The 22,915-nt window shown below is 44.3% G+C and overlaps 1 protein-coding gene and 1 long non-coding RNA gene across 9 annotated transcripts in view; one reads left to right on the forward strand and one right to left on the reverse strand.

Annotated features, from left to right (window-relative positions):
- XPA (XPA, DNA damage recognition and repair factor) overlaps positions 1-4,265 on the reverse strand; it is a 34,176-nt gene extending 29,911 nt beyond the window's left edge. For 7 of the 8 annotated variants that reach the window (XR_013443765.1, XR_013443764.1, XR_013443763.1 and 4 more), the window contains exons 1-2: positions 4,041-4,262; positions 1,918-2,028 (exon numbers count right to left, since the gene is read on the reverse strand). Coding sequence is in view for 4 of the 8 variants with exons in the window: in XM_036092837.2 (XP_035948730.1) it covers positions 1,918-2,028; positions 4,041-4,212 (283 nt within the window). In the remaining 4 variants the exon portion in view is untranslated. Of the gene's footprint in view, positions 1-1,917; positions 2,029-4,040 lie in introns of all 8 variants that reach the window. The other variant, XR_013443766.1, reaches the window with a different exon arrangement.
- A 9-nt stretch (positions 4,266-4,274) lies between these two features.
- On the forward strand, positions 4,275-8,178 carry LOC118536149 (uncharacterized). Its single transcript, XR_004917524.2, has 2 exons — positions 4,275-4,518; positions 7,857-8,178. It is a non-coding gene; the product is annotated as an uncharacterized LOC118536149 (long non-coding RNA).
- The last annotated feature ends 14,737 nt before the right edge of the window (positions 8,179-22,915 follow it).

A 22,915-nucleotide genomic window follows, 5' to 3' on the forward strand; every position in this document is an offset into this window, starting at 1 on the left:
TGGAGAGTCTCTCTCCCTCTCCCAGACTAAGTCAGCCCAGAGAATGAGGACCTTTTCTAATCTGTCTCCCAAAGGGGACACTGTTGAAGGAGGTGATCGAGAGGACGTGATGGCCAGCTGACCTATGAGGCGGATCTGGGCAATCAGAGACTCCTCAGCCCCTACCCTGTTCTTGGAATGCTCATTCTGCCCACCAATCCCACAGTGGGAGCTGTTCCAAGGACAAACCCTTGAGAGAGTAAGGTCTCATAGAGGCCATCTGACCTGAATATGTGACCGAACCCAGTTAAGCCTCTATATAAACTGTGAAGATCTGGCAGGTGGGTGCAGAGATCTACTCATCTTGCAGCCACCCAAGACGCCTCCTACATTCCCTTGCTAGTTAAAGCTGCCACCTACCAATCTGGAGTGGCCTGACTCCTTCAGTCTCTTGCCCTGTGTGTGCCAGGCCAGTCTGCAAACCAACACACACCTTTTCTAACTTCCACAAATTCACGACCCAAGTCCTATTCGCATGCAGCAGCCATAGCATCAATGCATGAGTAACAGCCAATGTCACAGGTATACCTTCGTTAAGCAGGAAGGCACTACAACAGGTGACGATAAATATTTGTCATGTGATGGGGCGCCTGGGTGGCTCAGTCGTTAAGCGTCTGCCTTCGTGTCAGGTCATGATCCCAGGGTCCTGGGATCAAGTCCTGCATCGGGCTCCCTGCTCAGTGGCGAGCCTGCTTCTCCCTCTGCCTGCCACTCCCCCTGCTTGTGTGCACGCGCTCTCTTTCTCAGACAAATAAAATTAAAAAAAAAAAAAAAAAATTGGTTGTGTGATCTGTTAAATGAAAGTATAGGCTTTATAGCCCCAGTTGAATCCAAAATCTGCAGACTAAAGTTACAATGTGTCTTCATATCCATAAAATCATAGGGACTCTAAAGGTCTTTAATTCAATGCCTTCCCTCCTCATACAGGGCTTCTCTAATATATCCTGGTCAGGTCTTTCAATCTCTGAACCCCTCCCTGTTTTGCTATTTAGAAGCAGCAATTCCCACGGTTAGGGAGTTTTTCCATTTCACAGAGTCACCATGAGACTCACATAAAATATGTGCCAACATTCTATAAGTGCGAAGTGCTAAATACATGCACGGTACTGGGCTGAAATCTCCCTCACTGTATTGTAATTGTCACCCACTGTTCCAAGTTCTGCCCTCCAAAGCAAATCACAGTAAGTATAATCTCTCTTCCACAGAGAAGCACTTCTTACACTTGCAGGCAGTTAGAAGTGTCCTCTCAGTTAAACCTAACCAGTTTTGACAACTGTTCCTCACATGTCAATATGAAGACATCCATTTTGACCACTGTTTTGGACACTATATACCTGTCAATATCCCCCTTAAATATGGCACCCAAACTGAACAAATATTTTAATCCTTCAAGTCTCAGCTTCTGAAAACAGTGGAATAGAACGGGACTCTTACCTAGCTTGATGAACATATAACATTTCTGTTGCCACAGCTAAAACTAAAATAGGTTTTTTAAGCCTCCCCAAGGATAGCGCTACAGATATATATACCCCATTTTTCCTCCAAACAAATAAAAGAATGTCTTAAATTTTATTTCTTGGGTTCTAGCCCCTCATTTCAGCCTATCAAGACAATGGACTATCAGTCAATATATTGGCTATCCCTGCCTATTTTAAAATAACAGACAGCATCAACCCTAAGTACACAAACCACAAGTTAAACTAATCATTGCCAAATCTGTTTAATTTTTAATCTATTAGCAAAACTGCCAAACTGTATGCCTCTTACAAAGCTGACCTGCTCACTGACAAGTATGGCATTAACATCTATTTACAAAAAATTATGCAAGTTACTCAAAATGACCAATCCAGATACCTATTTTCTGAAAATACACTTTACCTGGTTGATGGACAACTTTTCCAATTGTATGTTGTTCTTCTTCTTCCTCTTCCAGAATGAAGCCTCCTCCCGTGTCAATGATCTTTGGGGCTGCTTTTACATTAGCCATACCTATGAAAAGTAAAAGTGGTGAATGATTTAACTAGGTAAGCCCATATGTTCCTCTGTGCATAAACAGATTCTTTAAATTTAATATATATCAAAGACAAGGATGCCCACTGTTAGCACTTCTCCTGAACATTATACTGAAGGGCCCAACTAGCCCAAGTTGGTAAGAAAATAAAACAGGCATAAAGGTTGGAAAGGAGTAAAACAGTCTTTATCCACAGATGATGTGATTATGTATGGAGAATATTCACAAGAATCTACAATTAGAATTAAGAAATAACATCTAGGAAAAGAGGTGTAAAACCTCTACAACGCAACCACCACTAAGAGAAATCAAAGATCTAAATATAAATGGAGAAATAGACCACGCACAGATTGGAAGCCTCAATACTATATTTGGTGCCGAGATTTTTATCTTCAGTACTTTTATTTCAGCATACTGTACAATTTTCATTTTCTGTCTGAGCTAGGACACAGGCCATGGAAAAGACTGAGAAGAACTTGCTTAGAATGTGGTGCTAAGGGCTTGGGGAAACAGCAAGGTGCAGCAGCAGAGAGAAAGGGGGCTTTGTCTTGGCATGATTGAGCATCGTTCAGTATCTTGTTCAAGTTAAGGTCTTGACTACTCCAGCTGGTCAAAACCAAGCTCCTGAGGCACAGCGAGGTGCATCCCATGTCACAGTACAGTGGATTCTACCTTGCTTTCCATGATCAGAAGTTTAATACCGGTCTATGTGCTTTTTTGCACCCCTGTTCCACAGTCATTTAGTACAGATCTACAAACCTTTATGAAATCATGAATATGAATTAACGCAAATGAACAACTTTTGTCCTGACTCTATAACATCTCAAGTTGAGAAAGGAATAAGAAAACTAGAAAACAGAAAGGATGAGACCAGAACCATTAAAAGTGGCTGTAATTTGTGGATTCAGTGTCCGTATGAATATCAAGACATGCTGCCAGCCCCAGCTTCCTGTCATTCTTCCTTTCTTCTGGTTGATGAAAAGGGGTAGTAGAGGACACAGCTCCAAACTGTGCTCAACTACTCACACAGTATGGGATACAGCTTTAGGAACATGTGTACTTCACGTTACAGAGGCAGTCCCGAAGACCTGCATGTCAACCAAACTATTTTAAGTACCCTAGGGAAGATTATTACTGGACTACAGTGGAAAGTTAAATGACAGAAATGTTCATACATGAAAGACACGCAGTCAAGGGCTGCCCTAAGAAAGGGGGAAAGATAAAATTCAGACAAAAATAACAGCCTTTCTTCCTAAAAGTGAGACAATGCCTGGCACAGAACAAGCAGTTGGTGAAAAGGAAAGGCCGTGAACCCAGTATCAGATGAGCTCAATTCTAGCCCTGATTAGCTTGCGCACTTGCTGGTATGAACCTGCGCAGATCCCTTTCCTTTTCTGGTCCTCAATTACCACCGCAGTAAAACACCAGTACCAAACGCTGCCCTAATTATTTAACAAGTTAACAGTGAGAATCAAGTTAGCGAACTTGAAAGACGTGAAACACAACAGGTGCTACTCTTGAGAGCCTCACGAAGGCAGTAGCTCCTGTCTGTTTGCTCTGTGCGGGATCCGGAATATGCACTCAATCGCCCTTTGTTGTTGAGTGGATGAATTCGGGCGCGGTGCAGGATGGTTGCTGAAATGGGTGACAAGTCTAAAAGCTTTATACAGGGACTGCCCCTGGGACCGGTGGACGCGCAGCTGGAACAGAAAGGGAAAGCTAGGGCGCCGACCGACACTGGCTGGCACCTCCCGACGGTGAGGGCGGCTGCATCCCCCAAGCCTAAGAGAAGAGCTGGGCCACCCGGGTGCAGTGAGGAAAGCCCCAGCTCCAGCGCGGAACCGCTGGTGGTCATAGCCCGCTTTGAAACGGCCCGCAGAGCGGACTCCCGGGACTGCGGGAGGGCACACGCGCGGGCAGCCGACGCTGCACCTAGGACGCGGCACCCGGCCCGCCAGAGGGAAACGGCAGGCGCCGCCAGGGCCCAAACCTCCGGTAGCCCCAGCCGCCGTCGCCTGGTAGGGCCGGGCCGCCAGCCGGGCCTGGCGCAGCATCAGCGCCCGCTGCCGCTTCCGCTCGATGCTCGCCCGCACCGAGGCAGGCAGCTCCGCCGGCGGTTCCGAGGCCGCCGGCTCCCGCGAAGCGTCGCCGGCTGCCGCCATCTCCAAGCTCCCCAAAGGGCGGAGGCTCTACCCCCGCGCATGCGCATTGGCGCGCCGAAACGTGCCCGCCACCCCGTCGACTCCACAGTACGGCCTCTGAGAAGGAGAGCGCCTGCGCAATTTCAGGAGCCCCGGGCGGAGGGGAGGGCGGTGGGCGGAGCTTGCGCCGGCGTTGGGGGCCGAGAATACCTGCTAGAATGTAATCTAGAAGGGGCGGGGCTGAAGTCAATTTTCAGGACCCGGTCATCTTTAAGGTAATAGTCTTGCTTGGTGGTTCAGAATATGGTCCTAGGAGTCAGCTCTGGGGTAGTTCTAGCTCTGACATTTACCACTGGTTGCTGGAACAAGTTATGTAACCTCAGTTCGGTTTCTTCAGTAGTAAAACGAGGATAATTACGGAACCGCTTCCTGGGTTGTTGGAAAAATTAGCTGTAAAGGTTTTCAGCACAATGCCTGGCATATAGAAAGCTTCCAAAAATAATAGCAGCTAGTAACACTAGTAGTGTCTGTCAAAAAAAGATCAATGGATGATTCATCTGACTTTACTTTGAAAGCATGGCCTAGGGTACAGAGCCTTAGATTTGAAATGGGAACCCCTGGGTTCAAACTCTCACCTGCTGTGTGACATTAGGCAAATACAGCACCTGATACCAAAGCTGGTGTGCATGAACTTGGCTATATTTACCATGGAATATTCATTCCTTCAGTGTGGGTGAGATGCCACCAGGTAGACAGTGGGTTTGGATTTGGGCCAAATCCTGAATTACCAAAAGTGTGGTAAATGGAGCACTTTGCGAGAAACATTGCTTGCTTTTCCAAAAATGTATGCTTTTTTATTACAAATGAAATTTAATTGAAACCAGGAAACACATTATGTTTTAATTACTACATACACCACTTAGGACTAGTTTTCAGAACAATCTGACACACCGAGGTTTCACACTTGTTTTCCATGGTTAAAATTTGAGCAGCACAACCTAGTGGTTCTAATCTATTGATTATATATATATTTAAGCTGGAGAACATTATATAAAGCAGATAAATGCTCAGATCTTCTGGTTGAACTGGAGATGGAGACCTCAAGAAATCCCTGTTCCCTTTCCCCTCAGATCCCTTTCTCTTCCTATCCATTGACCTTGCCCAGGTGACAAAATCTCAAATTCCATATAACACCAAAAGCACAAACAACAAAAGAAAAAAATAAATTGGACTTCATCAAAATTAAAAACTTTTGTACATCAAAGAACATCAAGAAAGTGAAAAAGATAACTTACAGAATGGTAGAAAATATTTGCAAATCCTGTATCTGAAAGGGCCTAGTATCCAGAATACATAAAGAAATTTTACGACTCAATAACAAAAAGGCAACCTAGTTTTTAAACAAGCAAAGGACTTAAATAGACATTTTTCTAAAGACTATATACAAATGGCCAACAAACACATGAAAAGATATTCATCACTACTCATTAGGGAAATACAAGTCAAAAGCAGAGTGAGATACCACTTCACCACCACTAGGATGACTAGAATTAAGGGGTAAAAAAATAACACAATAACAAGTGTTGGCAAGAATGTGGAGAAATTGGAGCCCTCAAACATGACCGGTAGGAATATAAAATGCTGCTATGGAAAACAGTTTGGCTATTCAAAAAGTTACACATAGAATTATCACATGAGTCAGCGGTTCCATTCTGCTTTATATAATGTTCTCCAGCTTAAATATATATATATATATATATACACACACACACACACACACTCAATAGAGTAGAACCACTAGGTTGTGCTGCTCAAATTTTACCCATTGAACACTGGTGTGAAACCTCAGTGTGCCAGGTTCTAAAACTCTGCCCCAGCAATTCCACATAGCCCAGAGAATTGAAAACAGGTATTCAAGCAAAAACTTGCACACAAGTGTTCATAGCAGCACTACTCACAGTAACCAGAAGGTTAAAACTACCCAAATATCCATCAAATGATGAATGGATACATGAAATGAGATATGCCCATACAAAAGAATATTATTCAGCCAAAAAAGGAAGAGTACCAATACATGCTGCAACATGGATGAACCTTGAAAACATTATGCATTCCTTTTCTATGAAACATCCAGAATAAGCAAAGTCATAGCCACAGAAAACCAGATTAATGGTTGCCAGGTGCTGAGGGGAGAGGGGGCTGGGGAGTGAGTGACTGCTTAATAAATATGAGGTTTCCTTTTGGGGGGTAATGAAATGTTCTGGAACTAGACAGTGGTGACAGTTGCACAACATTGTGAATGCACTACATGTAATTAATGGTAAACTTTATTTTATAATAAATTTTAAAACAACTCAAATTCTGACTGGGCCCAGCCAGGTGATGGAAGGTAATGAACCTAACTCGGTGTGAGATGCAGGCAAACTGAGTGTCGAATCTCCTCTTAAAGGGGGCAGCTACCACCCAGCTCCTGCAGGTAGTTGCCAAGACAGAATTTGGGCCCATTGTTGCCAGACTGGCCAATGCTTCAAGAAAGTAACTGCTTCTCAAACTTTTATGCACTCGGTGATCTGTTAAAATGCAGATTCAAAATCAGTAAGTCTTTGGTGGGACCTGAGAATGTGCATCTCCAGCAAGCTCCTGGTGGGGCCGCAGCTCCACCAACCACACTTTGAATAGTGAGGGTCCAGCTCAGAGGTTCTCAAACTTGAGTGCACACTGGAAGCACCTGGGGAGTTTAACACTGATGCTTGGGCCCCACCCCCAGAAATTCTGACGTCATTGGTCAGGGTACTATAACTCTCATGGGCAGCAAACTTCGAAAGCCAACCCCCTAATGACCCTCTAGACTTTACATAGCTCTACGGGCCTCTGAGGCTATGCAGTATTTCTGGAGAATAAGGTAACAGTTCTTCCCCAAGGTAACCTTTTGAGAATAATTAGCCCCTAGAACCTTCTCCCGAGCAAAGCATTCCAAATTTGAAGGATATGGACCATACATAGTTCAGATGCTGTACAGGTATTTTGTAACTCTTAACAACTTGTTGCATTTCCTTTGACCAGTAACTCCCTCTTCTTCTGCGTCCTGACCTTTGTTAGCAAGTTTCATGTAAATTGGGTCTGAATTGTTACCTGATACCTCAACGAAGCTAAAATGAGACTCCTCCTTTAGAGAAAGGAAGAGTGCGTGTCCCGATCTGTACATCCCACACAGTCACAGGGTCTGTGGGGCTTGCCCAGAGCACACCAGCATGAGTCATTTTGGTGGGGGCACAAAAGGAAAAGGGGCCAGGAGAATAGACTGGTGGATGTGTTCTTGCCTCTCCCCACTCACGGTCTCTGGAAAAACCTGTGACTACCTCTCTTCCTGCTTTGTACCTCTCTTCTCCCAGACCAACCGTGATCCTGGCTGAAAGAGGGGTAATTAACAAAGAACAGAAAGAATTGAAAGCACTAACCAGAGCCTGAAGAACAGGCAGGCAAGAATGGAAGTCAGGAAGGGGAAGGAGAAACTTGGCAGTGTTCCTGACAGGGCCTCCTCGCTAGGAGCATTACTGGAATTATTCATGCCTGAGATGACAGGATGTGAACATATTTGTCTTTATTATCGAGTAAATAGTACATGTGTGTGGCTTTCTTTTTTAATTTTTCTCCTGACTCCCCAGGGCTTTACCCCTTAATGTGGTCACTTTGAACATGGTTGGCATAAATTCACAATAGAAGAACATCTGGGGCAAGGAGCACGCCAAGGCGGGGAACTGTCTGGGACAGGGATGCAGCAGCACAGAAATTAGCCCAATCCTCTTGGCTCAAGCTGTCTTGATTCAGTGATCCAGGAAATGCAGTCTCTTTTGGTTATGACTGACCCTCCTTCTGAAGAAACTTCAATTTCCACCTCCCTCCACCAAAAGATAAAGGGATTGAGGCAAAACCATCATACTGAAACCTTGATCAATAAAATGTGTGTGCAAAGAGATTTAGAAAACATCTTAGACTCACAAGAATTTTCTTTTCTAGAAGCAGTAAGGAGTGGGAAGGCCCAAGTGATTCCACTTAGTATAGGGCCTGGGGAAAATGACTATCACCACTGGAAGCCAAATCTTCTGTTAATCATGGGCCAGCAAGGGCAGATCTTCCCTACTCTGCATTCCCCAGATCCTGAATATGGTCCAGGGGGCCTTGCTTCTTCCTGCCTCTTCCAGGAAGCCTGCCCTGATTCCCTCCCCTGGCTGTCTTTGAGCCTCATATGCGCTGGTATTGTGGCACTTAACTCGCTACACAAGAGGTGATTCCTACCTCCCATCCGTCCTAGAGTATCAGGTCCTTGAGAGCTGGGACTGTCTGATTCAACCCAGTATCTCCAGGACCTACCATAGTGTCAGGTACAGAATAGCTGCTCAGTATACATTTGTGGAATTAAATAAATAGAATGAATAATGGGGCACCTGGTGGGCTCAGTTAGTTAAGCGTCCAACCCTTGATCTCAGCTCAGGTCTTGATCTCAGGGTCGTGAGTACAAGCCCCATGTTGAGCTCCATGCTGGGTGTGGAGCCTACTTAAAAAAAGAAAAGAAAAAAGAATGAATAATGCTCAATAAGCCTAGTTGGATGTCTCACTGGCACTGAAACTCAAGGTCCAAAGCTGAACCCTACAACCACCTCAGCTCTGCTTACACTGGTGATGGAATACTCTCCTCAAAACAGCCCATCCCGTTGTTGTCCAGCTTTGCCCATTATTCATTGTAGTAATAATAATAGCAATAACAATTGTAAACACTTATATGGTGCTTACTGTATACTCGATATTCCTTTAAGTGTTTCAGATTTATCAACTCTCTAATTTTCATAACTATTCAAAGAGTATACTCATTAATCTCAGTTTATAGATAAGACAACTAAGGCCCAGAGATGTTAAGTAACTTGGTCATAAGCTCATAAGTGACAGAGCTGGGCTCAACCAGGCACAGACCAGTCCCAGCATGAATATTCTCCACCACTAAACTGTAAGTCTCTAGATTAGAACAAGTCTTCCTCTTACTTCCTCCACTAGTGCTTGTTCTGGGTGAGTTAGTGCAGAGCTGAAACCAGCAGGTCCTTGCGATGTCCCACACGGCTAACCAAGTGGCTGGAAACAGACCGGACTGTCTGTGCCTGAAGCTTGGTCCCAGAGTTGTTGTTGATCTGTCTTGCGAAGGGCCAGGGGAGGATGAATGTGGTCCAGGGTTCGTCTATTATGTGGATGAGCTCCAATCCACATAATGGGGTTATAGGCTTGTGGTTTCCTGTTTTCTTATTACCCCCAATTGGGTTTTTTTTTTCAATTACCTTTATAACAAATGTGGTTGCAGCTTCAAACCACAAACCACTTATATTTTATTGGCAAGGACTTCTTCTAATAGTTATAATTCTGTTAAATAGATGAACTCTTTATCACTTGTTTTTACAGTTTTTATGTTTGGAAACCAGCTGTTTCCGGCCCCCATCCCTTTTCTGGTCCCACTGCTACTGGCCTAGCTTAGCTCCTATCATCTCTTGCCTGAACAGCCTCTAAGTGGTCTGCCAGCCTCTAGGCTGACCCCTTCTGATCCATCTCCCACTTGGCCTTACAGCTTCGTCTTCTTAAAGTACAGCCTAGACCATACCACTCCTCTGCTCAACAATTATTTGCATCTAGTTGAGCTCAGCTCTGCCACTTATTAGCTGATGACCCTGAACAAATTACTTAATATCCTCTGGGCCTCAGTTGTCTCAACTACAAACTGGGATTAGTGAGTATACTCGTTGAGTAGTTATGATTTTTTACAAAATCAAGATCCATTCTTGGAAGAATGGAGCAATGGGTCAAATATACAATCAAGTGTGGTAAACCTCCTCGCTTCAGTTCAAACATTCTGTCAGGGTGTTTGAGGAAGTGGTCTCCTTCTGCATATGTGGGAGGTGGCCTTAGCTGACCTCTGGGACCATGTCCAACCTTCAGTGTCTCTGATTTTCAGTTTAGGTAGAACTCTCTTGAGAAGCGTTCATGCAAAAACAGTCTGAAGGTCTTGGTGTCCCACAAACTCTGTGTGAGCCAACATGTGACATGACTGATAAAAATATATAATGTGAATAGAAGTGACAAGAACAAAAGAAGGGCATCTGAATTGTGGGAGATGTTTGTCCTGCTGTTTTCAGAGTGTGTGCCAACCTGGAACGTGTGCCCACTTTCTGAACAACACCTATGGAACCAGAGAGCCATCCATGTGGCCAAGATGGGGAGGGCTAAGAAACCCTCTCATAGGAAGAAAAGTGCTGGGAGGGAGGCCAATTCAGAAGATTTGTGATCTAGACGCCACATCCCAAAGGGCTTCCCTGGGCAGAGGGCATAGATGTGGTCTGCTGGGCCCGTATTTTCTCACATAACTGGCGAGTCACAGCAGTCGCGCTGGGCAGGATTTCTTCCTACCTCAGACCCCCAGAGCCAGGACTACCCTCACGGCCTGCTCCAGTGGTCCTGCCTCTCTCAGGAGTTGAAAGACAGAAGTGGCCACAGGGTGAGAATCTGACCCGAGGTCCACACACAAGTAGGTACCAAAGACTCTAGTGTAGCCCATTCAAGCTATCGTGGGTCCAGGCTGGTAATGAAAACAAATGAAGCAAGTTAAGCCCCTGCCTTTTAAATGTGTAAACATGTCCTCACTTCCACAGATAAATATGTCGGGCCCTATGATGCCTAAAACAAATGACTTGGTCTCTTATTTTTCCTTTCCTGATGAAAACCTGGTAAGAAAAATGTTTGTTTTTGTTTTTACAATAAGAAAAACGACAGCACACATGCAGTGAGAAATGGCATCGCCAATCAGCCTCGCTGCTGGGGTGCCCGTCGGGAGCTGAGGGGACAGCCCACAGCACTGCAGCAGGCCCGATGAGGCCACGCCTTCCACTTTGTTAAAGAAGAGCTAAGATTCTGGGGTTTCATGTGAAATCTTCCCGTTTCTAAATGTTGATGTTCAGAAAATATCATGCAAGCTTAAAATCCCTCTACAGCATCTCCGCTGCGTCCTGCTCCCCTCTGCCTGTATACCTGAGGTTGGCGCTCACCCCCACCAACGCAGCCGGCTCTCCCCGCGGATCGCTCTGACTGCTAGAAATACACTCTTCCAATTAAATGGAATCAATTGTTTTATAGCACAATGGCCCAAGCACTCCTGAACTGCACGGCCTCTAGGCCTCTGGTCTCTAGGCCACTCCAGTCATGCATTCATGCGTTCACTCATTTACACACACACACACACACACACACACACACCATGGACTCAGTTGCACAGCATCAGTTAAATCCAGGAGATCATGATGTGAGTTCCCCATGAGTAGAAAACATATTTTATCTCTGAGTCCTTTGGCGTCTCCTTTTCCCACAGGGCCCGCATGGGAACACCTCAGCCTCCCTATTCCTCTCGCGGATGAAGGCTGCCCGGGAAATAAGTTCCCTCCTGGACCTTGTGTGCAGCATTCCTTCTAGGCAGCAGCCTGGCGCGGTGAGCAGGCACGTGGCGTTTATTAGCCCTGTGGCCCTGGGCAAGTCACTGCTGTCCCAGCCTAGGCCTCCCCATGTGCTAAACAGGGGCGTTAGCTCCCACTTCATGGCATATTTTGAAGTATTTATAAATCGTTTGTTGGGGCGCCTGGATGGCTCAGTCAGGTAAGTGGCTGCTTTTGGCTCAGATCATGATCTCAGGGTCCTGGGATGGAGCCCGCACGTCAGGCTCCCAGCTCAGCGGGAAGCCTGCTTCTCCCTCTCCCTCTGCCCCTCCCCTGCTCATGCTCTCGATCTCTCTCACTTTCTCTCTCTCTCTCTCTCAAATGGATAAATAAAATCTTTTTTAAAAAATCCTTTGTTAAGGGAAAGTGCTACACAGCGTCAGGATGCTGATGAGTGGTATTGACATGGAGTGGAAGGAAGTTGGAGTTCCACAGGAATAGGTTTGAATCCAGGCTCAGCCACTTTGGGCAGCCTATTTAATCTCTATGGGCCTCAGTTTCCTTATCTATAAAATGGGATAAAACTGCCTACTCTACAGTCCTGCCCTTTAGGTTTGAAATTAGAAATAAAGGTGCATGTGGAAGGCGCCTGGGAAGAGGTAGCTGCTCTTGCAGCTGGTAACCAGAAGGGGGCACCAAACTATCCATAAATGAAACCCGCCTGGTGTCGGGGCCACAAGCGCAAGAAAGCCTTTATACAAAGGCCGCGGGGGATCCACAAGTGTGTGGATTTGCGCACACGTTCTCCTTTTTTTATAGGAAAATTATAAATTACATTTTACACTGTACTATTTGAGGGGTCACTTATTAACAAAAGCAGCTTAGAGTAGTCTTAGAGTGGTGGAAAGAGCTCCCCACAGAGGAAAGCTCTGGCTACCGTCCTTGCCCCAGTCCTTGTGCTGTGTGACCGTGTCTGGACCCACTTTTGCAGCGGGAGAAGGTCGGGCGAGGTGATCTCTGAGGGCCCTTCTTAGCTGTCTATGACCAAGATTCTGGGGCAAATACTCTTCAGGAAACATGCAGGTGGGGGGGAGCATGGGGACCCTGGACTAAACGACCCCTGGATGTCCTCGCGGGGCTGGGTTTGATGATTTCACACCATCAAGGGAAGCCACGCAGGGCTAATCCTGGCCTTACAAAGGAGAGCGGTTGGAGCTATCGGGTGGTGGCGATGTTTTTCTGCGGGCGCGCACACGGCGCTTATCATCTTTTGTGCAGGCTGATGCCAAAGCCACGGAGACCACCCAGCCTGACAAAGAAAGGAATTCTTGTCTGCAGTTGACAGCCCTCACGTTGACGGCTTTCCATTTGCCCCGGAGGCTGTCACTTGCGGAACAATGGCAAGGAGCAGGGTGGCTCTCACCTGAGTCTGGCGCTGCCGCGGGGGGATGGGCTGCAGACCAGGACTGGGGAGCGGGGGGCAGGGGGTGGGGGAGCGGGGGCGGGCTGGTGTCTCTCCTCCCAGGATAGGAAGGCTCTAAGATCACTCCGGCCTGCAGCAGACAAGCTTGGAGAGGCTGTGGAGGGCTATTTTCCCCGTGGATTGTGTCTCACTCCACACATCAGGACGCAGCAAGCACTGAGGACATTACTCTTTGCGAAAAAAAATTAAATATATATATATTTAACGAATTACTGATACACACAAAATACAAATCAATCTCAAAAGCATTAAGTCGGGCCAAAGAAGCCACACAGAAGAGTACCTACAGTATAATCCCATTTCTAGAAATTTCTGGAGCAGACAAAACTGTCCCTGGTGATAGAAATCATATCCATGGCTACATCCTTAGGAGAGGTAAAGGTTGACTATGGAGAAACATGAAGGGACTTTCTGGGGGTGGAAACGTCCCAGTCTTAAGTGGTAAGGACACGGGTGCATATGCCTCTGTAAAATTCATTGAGCTGTACACTTAAAATCAGTGCACCGTACTGTACAAAAATTACACTTCAGTAACATTGATTAAAACGGAATTGCAAGAGATAGTTATGACTTTTCTCATTCTCAAAAGAAATATATGTTCACACTAGAAGACTGAGAAAATACAGATAATGTTTTTTAAAAAAGAAAAATCATCCATAATCCCATTACCCAGAGGTAACCATGGTTATCATTTTGATATTGATAGGGCCAGATCTTTATTTTCACAAAAATGAGATGATACAGTTTGTAATCTGCTTTCTTGCTTTCCTTTGCACTGAATTGGCAATATAGGCACATAGTTAAGAAAAAGAAATGTAGCATTTATACACAGTTTGCACCTATATTAACCTGTATTTTCAATAATATAACATGAACATCTTCCCATGTAATTAAAATTTTTGTCATTTTGAAGCAGACATTTGATTGAAGTGTTAACAAAAACCAGAAATATGCAAAAATTATAATGTAAGGCTCACTGTTTTCACAAATGAGATGTACTTCTATACGCAGAACCAATATAAAATAATAGATCACTACCCAGCACCCCCAAAAACCTTTTGGATCCTCTCCTAGGTACTGTCTCCTCTCCCCCAAAAGAAACCACTATACTGCCTTCTAATTTCTAATGAGTTTTTGCCTGGTTTTTGAACTTATATGATGGAATTATATGGTATTTATTCTTATGTCTATATTCTTTCACTCAACAGTAGAGGAATGAGATTCATTCATGTTGTTGCATTTGGAAACAGTTCATTCACACTTACTACTACCATAGAGTATTCCTTTGTATAAATGTATCACAATTTATTTTTCCATTCTATTGTTGATAGACACATGGGTTGTTTCCAGGTTTTGGCTATTACAGCTGCTATAAATTCTTTAGATGTCTTTTGGTGAACATATGTATATATTTCTGTTGCATATATGCTTAGGAGTGTAAATGCCAGGTCATAGGGTATGCAAATGTTCAGCATAGTAGAAAATACCAAATAGTCTCCAAAATGGTTGCTCCAATTTACATTCTTGCCTGCAGTGTATGAGAGTTCCAATTGCTCTACATTCTCACCTACAATATCAATTATAATGGCTACATAGCATTTCCTTATATGGATATGCCATACTTTATTTTACCTGTTTCCTGTAGTTCAGGGATTCTTAACCTTTTTTGTGCCATACACACACTGGTGCTCTGATAAAGCTTGAGGACCTCTTCTCAGAATATCACATAGTAAATGTGTGCTTCATTATTAACACACTAACTGATAACCTCTAGCAGCAGGTCTAATAACCACAGGAACTTCAAATTTTCAAAATAAGCATGAACAAAAGTGCTTATTGGCCTTTGGTACTTCCTCTCCTATGAAATGGGTATCTTGGCCTTTGCCAATGTTTAAAATGGGTTATTTATTTTCAAATTTTTATGTAAGAATTCCTTGTATGTTAGAGGTATTAACCATCTAGTGAAATGTTACAATTGTCATTAGCTTTGCCATTTTATGTTTTTTATTGTAGCTGTTTATATTTTTTAAATAATAGCTTTACTGAGAGATAATCACATGCTGTAAAATTCACCCTTTTAAAGTATACACTTTAATGGTTTTTAATACATTCACAGTTATGAAACCATCACCATCCTCTAATTCCAGAATATTTTCAGCACCCAGAAAGAAACCTTGAACTTGTTGGTAGTCATTGCCCAGAATTATCCTCCAGACCATGTACCTCCTGGTACCTCTAATCCATTTCTGTTTCTATTCTGGATAGAATAATGGGAGTTGCCTATTCTGGACATTTCATATAAATACATGAACATACACAAAATACACATACAACATGTGATCCTTTGTGACTAGTTTCTTTCACTCGGCATAACGTTCTCAGGCTTAATCTATGTTGTAGCATGTATCAGTACTTGATCGCTTTTTGTGGCTGAATAATAGCCCATTGTATGGGTACACCAGATTTTGTTTATGCATTTATCACTTGATAGACATGTGGGTTGTTCCTACTTTGGGGCCATTATGAATAATACTGCTATGAACATTCATGTATAAGTTTTTGTGTAGATGTGTATTTTCATTTCTCTTGGGTGTATACCTAGGAGTAAAATTTCTGGGTCATGTGGTAACTATATTTAACATTTGAGGAACTGCCAGACTGTTTTCCAAAGTGGCTGCATATTTTTAAAATCCCACCAGCAACTCATGAGGTGTTTATAGCTTTTTCATGAATAAAAATTTTTTATCCATAGTCAAATAAAGCAATGTTTTTCTTTATGGTATAGGTCTTTGATTCATTTCTAGAAAGGCTTTCACCACCAAGATGATAGAAATAGTCTATATAAAATATGTGTATTTTTTTCCTATTAGTACTTCTTTCTTCTTGTTGTTGTTTTGTATTTTAAAAATCTAAACAACCACTTGGAATCTACATGACACAATGCCAGGTCATCTTACTCTTTCTGCCACTTTGGTAGACTTTATCTAGTTCCATCTACCTTATAATTAATGGCAAGTTTCCCCAGATTCTGGCCTCAGCTATCAGTCTTCAGAGGTGTGTTGTGTTGTGTTGTTACTGGAATCTACTTGTTTCTTCAGAAGTTTTTATGGCTGTTTCAGATACTTCCAGCCTTTATGTTCTTACATATTATTTTTAAAGAAAGTGTTCATTTGGTGTAAACATTTTATCAGAATTGGAATAAAGAGGCTATGGATGGTGTTCTATATGCACTTTACCTCATGCCTCTTGTCCTTTCCCACTTTTGCTGTCTAAATTTAGAGCACATGGAAGCCCTGTATTTGGTGAGCAGACAGACTGATGAGGTAAGTGGGAAAGGGGGCTGGGGAGGCTGGGAGGAGTCTAGGAGTCTGGGGAGCATTCATTAGGTCTTCCAGCCTTTCCCATTTTTCTCACTCTCCCCACACCTCAGAAACAGAAAGTGGACTGTTTCCGTTTATAATGGTGTAACCAAGCCTCACATTTCCAACTTTTCGTAGCATTTTTATTCTGTTTTATCATTATCACAATTCTGGAAGGTTAGACAGGACCCAGGGCTCATTGGCTCCATTTGACAGATGAACAAACAGCCCCCAAGAGGATAAATGCCGAAACCATTAGACTAGGACATGGTAGAGCTGCATCTTAACCGTCCAGGACTCCTGGTTCCAAGCCTCGAAAACCCCTGTTCAGCAAGGAAAGAGGGTCAAAGGTCTAGGGTGTGTACACATACAGCCCTCAAAAGGAATGTGGGGTTTTGTGGTTTGGGTTTTTCTTCCCCTTTCTAAGCACGCTTCGCATGCCAGCCAAGGGCGTGCAGCTGTGTGTCGAGGGGGTGGAAGGGGGTGAGTTGCAGAGTTGCATGTCATTCCTAAGCCACTTTATAAAGGAGGTCAAAGCACGGAACCTGGGATGAAGCTCACAAATCCCTTCTGGTCTTCTGCTGTCTCATCAGAACCAAGCTTCCGCGAGGGAATGACTCCAAATGAGACTCTGCATGATGGTGGGAACTGAGCTTCTGTGACACAAGACATGGTTCCTTAAGTGGTTTAGGGTGATCCACACATGTGCTTCAAATTCATAAAACACCCGTCTTGTGGCAAGAGAGGTTGCCAAACTCAGCTTTGTGGGCTCAAGATTAACTGAGAAGATGAAGTCCTTGGTTGCCTACAACACTGTGCATCCCAATGTGAAGTGTCCTTCGTGGGGGATAAAAAAAAACATTCCTGGGCAAATGCTTCGAGCGAATGCCACTTATTGCCCACCGCTCATGAGAGTCACAGTGAAAATTAGTATACTTGAGGCTCCAAGAAGTTGTGCAAGGATGAGGCCCGTGGAACACATTAACCTAGGGACAGGCAGCATCTCCAGCCCCTGGACCCTTTACTCAGGTAACATCCAAGACCTCTCGCCAACAATGGTTCCACGGAGCTTAACTTTGCATAGTGTTGCTGTAGAACATACATTTCTATGACATGCGTGTACTCGTAACAATCACAATATTTTAAAACATTAATACATTCCTCCACTAATTCCAATTTACAACCTTGAACAGGGCTGACAATGTTTTGGCCCCTGCACAGATGCAGGTTCCTTCTATTACAACAAAGTAAAAAAAAAAAAAAAAAAAAAAAAAGAGGCTGCCTAAATTTTTGTGCTGGGTTTTGTTTTTTTGGGTTTTTTTTGTTTTGTTTTGTCTTTTTTAGAGAGAGAGTGCCCACGCAGGAGGACGAGGGACAGAGGGAGAGGGAGAGAATCTCAAGCAGGCTCCATGACCAGCTCGGAGCCCGTGCAAGGCTTGATCTCATGACCCTGAGATCATGACCTGAGCCGAAATCAAGAGTCATCAGCTTAGCAGACTGAGCCACCCAGGTGCCCCACTGTGCTCTTAAATGCATCAAATATTCCTTGTTATTGAGTGTACTAGTTTCAGAAACTGAATAGTTTTTTGATCACACAGTCTTTTTTTGTGTGTAAGAAATTTATTGTAAAATAGTTTCATCTGTAATGCACTTACTGAGTGACTCAGACTAGTTATCTCTATTAATATTCATAAAACATCTTCTAAAATTTTTGGTATTATAGCATGCCATCATTAATTTTTATTGAAGTTATATATGTAATTTTCATTAAAATATAAAAATGAACTTTCCCTTGGGGCATTAAAATATTTCTGAATAGAATCCTTTTTTATAATGAGAGTAATTTATGAACCCTTTTAAGTTTTTAAAAAATATATACAAAAGCTGAAAAAAATCCATTGTCTATTTTTTCAAATACAACCACTATTAACATTTTCATCAAGTCTTTTCTTCTATGCATATATAGTTTTTACATCATTGAGATCCCACTTTGTTGTCTCTGTTGATTTAACATTATAACAAGAATATTAGCATTTGTTTTTATACTTGAAGAATGCATAAACAAAGAGAACAATTTAAGATGAGACTGCCTTCCAAGAGCTGTTGGTGGTTTCAATTATTTGGGACCCAGAAGGAGTAATTAGGATGTTCCTCACCGAATGCAGAGGAATGCAGGGCTGTCTTAGATGATGACCCCGAGCTCACTGAAGTAGCATCTTGGTCCCAGCAGTGTCCCCTCTCCATAGCTAAGTCCACTTGGGTCCCCTTGCAAGCTCCTCCCACTCCACGTGCTGAGACCACACCTTCCCTAGGTCCAACGTAAGTCAAAGGGCCAAGGTCAGGAGGTACCAGTGAATTCTCCCTTCATGTAACAGAGAAAATTGAGATAAATGGCCTTCCTTCAACCATATAGTTTTGCTTTTCCTTTTCTCTCAACCTGGTGGTAAATGAACAATTTGCACATAACCTTATAGTGTGAACTCCTGGTAAAATACATAGTCCAAGGTAGTTGAGACTTGGAGGCTTAAGTGATATGGCCAAACCCCCTTCTGGCTGGTAAGTGAAAGCTCCAGAGCCCCATCTCTCTGGAGTCCACATCTCTGGCCCTTCCACCTTTCCGTGAAGATGCGCACCCCTGCTTCCAAGCAGGCATAAAACGCCAGGGAAAACGTGAGACAAAAGTACAGCTGTCCTTGGCTGCATGGAATTAGAAGATATTTCAATCCGACAGAATTAATGGCCTTATTGCAAAATCCTCCTAATTCCTCAGTCAGCTCGTCTGAGCCCGGGTTTGGGGTCCCCCGTTGCTGGGTTTTCATCTGAGGCTGACAGATGCTGCACGTTGAGAATAAAAAACGTGCAGGGCGGGAGGTGGCTTTGGTTTTCATAAAGGCCACAGGTGTTCTGGTCTGCCTTTCTGCTTCACCCTTTTTACACACTGCCAGACGACAAAGACACGATGATGAAGACTGCTTTACCTTCAGGGGTTTCACACAACCAGAAGGATTTGCTGCGCAGGGCAGCTTTCATTTGTCTCCTGTGTTTTCCCTGGGAAAGTTGGACTCTCAAAAATAGCTCTAAAATGCTGAATCTGGAGGGCAATTCAGGCTTCACTCTGAGTAAAGGCAGGTTAGAAAAACAATAGAGTGAAGTGAAAAGAGCATTCTAACCAGGCCATGTGAGAGACTAGGGTTGGGATGTGCTGGTGACTGCCAGAGAATGGTGAGAAACAGACCAAACTGTTCACATTCATCTCTTTGAAGCAGGTAGACTTCGCCATGAAAGGCATGCCCTTTGCCATTTGACAGCATTACAAAGAAATACATTTTCCCAAGCCAGCAGCTAATAGGGCGCCGAACGGAAACTTTTGATCTTTTATTCTGATCTCTCAAGTTGTCTTGAAAGAGTTGGCTGAAGACATGTGATTTCCCAACTGAGACTGGGTCGCAGTTTCCTCATCTGTAAAACAGGATTTTGAACACACAACCACGGAGGGGCCTTCTAGTACGGTTTCCGTCGTTTTTATATAAACTCAACAAACAGCATTGAACACCGTCCCTCTGGCAGGTGTTGTCACCAGCTCCCACGGCACCTAAGACGCACACTTCCTGCCGGCAAGCAAGGGCCCTGAGGCCATCCAAAGCCAAGCCCGGGTGTCTCTGCTGCAGGAGATGCAGCGGGCCAAGAGAGGAATGGAAGGAGGGATGCTGCCCAGGTGAGGACAAAGACGTTGTGGAGAAGCTAGCATGTGATCAGGCCTTGAAGGATTAGAGGAGCTTCAACACACAGATGTGAGGAGAAAAGGAATTCTAGGCAGGGGAGGAGCGTGAGCAAGGAGGAGGAAAGAGCAAGGCGAGTCCACAGTATCCTGAGAGAAGCACGCCAGGGCCATAGGGCCTGAGCAGGGGAATCATTAGGAGGCCTTGAACACTAGGGCAAGGGGTATGTAGTTTATTTGGTGGGTACTGGGGAGCCATTGAGGGCCTAAAGGAAGAGCTGTAAGGTCATTATATGTATTAGAATTGTACTTTAGTAACACTAATCTGGCAAAATGGGCATATTGGTTTTCCTAAAGGTCCCCCGGGTGAGAAATGGGGGAGTTGAGATTAGAACCCACCCAGGCTGACTCCCAAGCTTGTGCACATAACTCTCCAAGAAGGCCACAGAAACGCTCTCAATGAGCTTCAGAGGTACAGCTGCCATGTTTAGACTCCAATGTCTTATCCAGAGGGATACACTGGGTGGCGGCTGGGGGGGCAACATCAGACAGGAAGGGGTGGAGATTCACCTGCTAATTCCTAGCTGTAATGGGTTGAATGGTGGCCCCCAAAAGATATGTCCACATCTTAATCCCTGCTATCTATGAGTATTACCTTACTGAATATGACTTTACATGGCAAAAGATGTGAAAAAGTTAAGGATCTTGAGAAGAAGAACTTACCCTGGATTACTGGGTAGTCACACATAACCTTATAAGACACACATGCAGAGAAGAAAGAAGCAATGTGACCACAGAGATTGGAGTGATGTGTCACAAATAAAGGAATGTCCGAAGCCACCAGAAACTAGAAGAGGCAAGGAATGGATTCTCCCCAAGAGCCTTGGACAGGAGTGTGGCCCTGACCCACCTTGATTTCAGACTTTTGACCTCCAGAACTGTGAGGAAAGACATTTCTGTTGTTTGAAGCCCAAGGCTGTGGGAATCGGTTACAGCAGGCCACAGGAAACCAATATACTAGGTAACCTTTTGTTAAATGTAAATTCATGCTGAGGGGTGTCTGGGTGGCTCAGTTGGTTAAGCGTCTGCCTTCGGCTCAGGTCATGATCTCAGGGTCCTGGGATCGAGCCCCGCATCGGGCTCCCTGCTCAGCGGGGAGCCTGCTTCTCCCTCTGCCTGCTGCTTCCCCTGTTTGTGCTCTCTCTTTCTGACAAATAAATAAATAAAATCTTAAAATATATAAATTCATTTTGAATTGATAATACATGCATACGTTTCAAAATTTTAAAAAGGTAAAAGATTCATGGTGAGAAGGAAATCTCCCTTCTTTTCACGCCCACAAGCCACCAGTCTTCCTCCACAGAGGCATCCACTATTATTGGCTCTAAGTGGTCATTTAATCATGAGTGTGTGTGCATGTGTGTGTTTGTGTGTGTGTGTCTACAGAATCTTGCAATTATCCCCAAGTAATTGGAAGGTAGTGTGCGCTATGAGGTTATGAAAACAGACGTTATCCTTGCAGACAGAAGACCTGGTTCAGATTCCTTCCCAGTTCCAACACATACCTGGAGACTTTCTGGGCAAGCTCCCCAACCTCAGAGGGCCTTGATTTTCTCCTCTGTGAAATGGGGATGATGATGTATCCCACCGCTGGGACTGCCGTGAGGATTCAATGAGTTGACGTGGGTGAAGCTCCCAGGAGAGACTGGTACGTGGCTGCCTAGGGAGTCCCCATCTTGTGGACTACTGTCACTGTTGCTCACATAGCCTATTGGGGGTGCTTCTCAGCTCAGCCTTCCTCTGCTTGGAATCAGCCGGTGCATCTTTTGCTGACATGTCTAAGAGAGATGGCTGCATTCTTGTCATTCCAGGATTATTTCTGACTGCCTGACGTGGTATCTTCCTTCAGTGTTGATGGAAAACCAAGGTTACAAAACATTGATAAGCCAATTTTTAAACCCCTAACGAGAAAGTAGTGAGCATTAAGGGGAGACAGAGGTGCCTGGGCTACAAAGACAGGATTCTGGGCCTCTGCCCATACTGTTCCCTCACCCACAATGTCTTTTGTCCCAAAATTCCAACAGCAACTATGCAATAGGGTCTTCAGTGTAACAGAAAGAAAACAGGAGTTAGGGAATCCAAAGCCACTTATGTACACTGCAACTTTGGCCTGGACTCTTCCACTTGGTGAGCCTCAGTTTTTTTATCTGTAAAATGGGGATAATGCTATTTTTCATACCCATCTCAGAGTTGTCATGTGGGTTACAAAAAAAGAATCAGGTGCCAACTTAGGTGTTACTTACTCCATTCCTAATTTTACAGATGAGGAACTTGAGACCCACAAAAGGCAAGTCACCTGCCCAAGATTACCCAACAATTCAGGAGCTGAGCTGGGGCTGGAACTTGGCCTTCAGGAGAGACCTCTTTTCTCTTGAGCAGGCTGAGGAGACATATGTGATAAACCATAATATGCTATGTAAATGTCACTTGAGGCCACTCGTCTTAATGATGTCTAGACCTCAGTCTACCTGTTTCTTTTTCTAAAGTTCTGCCCCAAATGGATGCAAGCCCCAGTCCTCTGCTTCTTGGCCTTTGGAGAAAGGGTATGGGGTATTTGAATTACCCCTGCAACTGTGGGCCTCTGTTCCTAATCCCCTCCTGACCACTGGCTTGTGACAGCAGTGACTTCACCCACCCCTCTGTG

This window comes from Halichoerus grypus, chromosome 14 (genome assembly GCF_964656455.1).
Source record: "Halichoerus grypus chromosome 14, mHalGry1.hap1.1, whole genome shotgun sequence".
NCBI classification, from domain to species: domain Eukaryota; kingdom Metazoa; phylum Chordata; class Mammalia; order Carnivora; family Phocidae; genus Halichoerus; species Halichoerus grypus.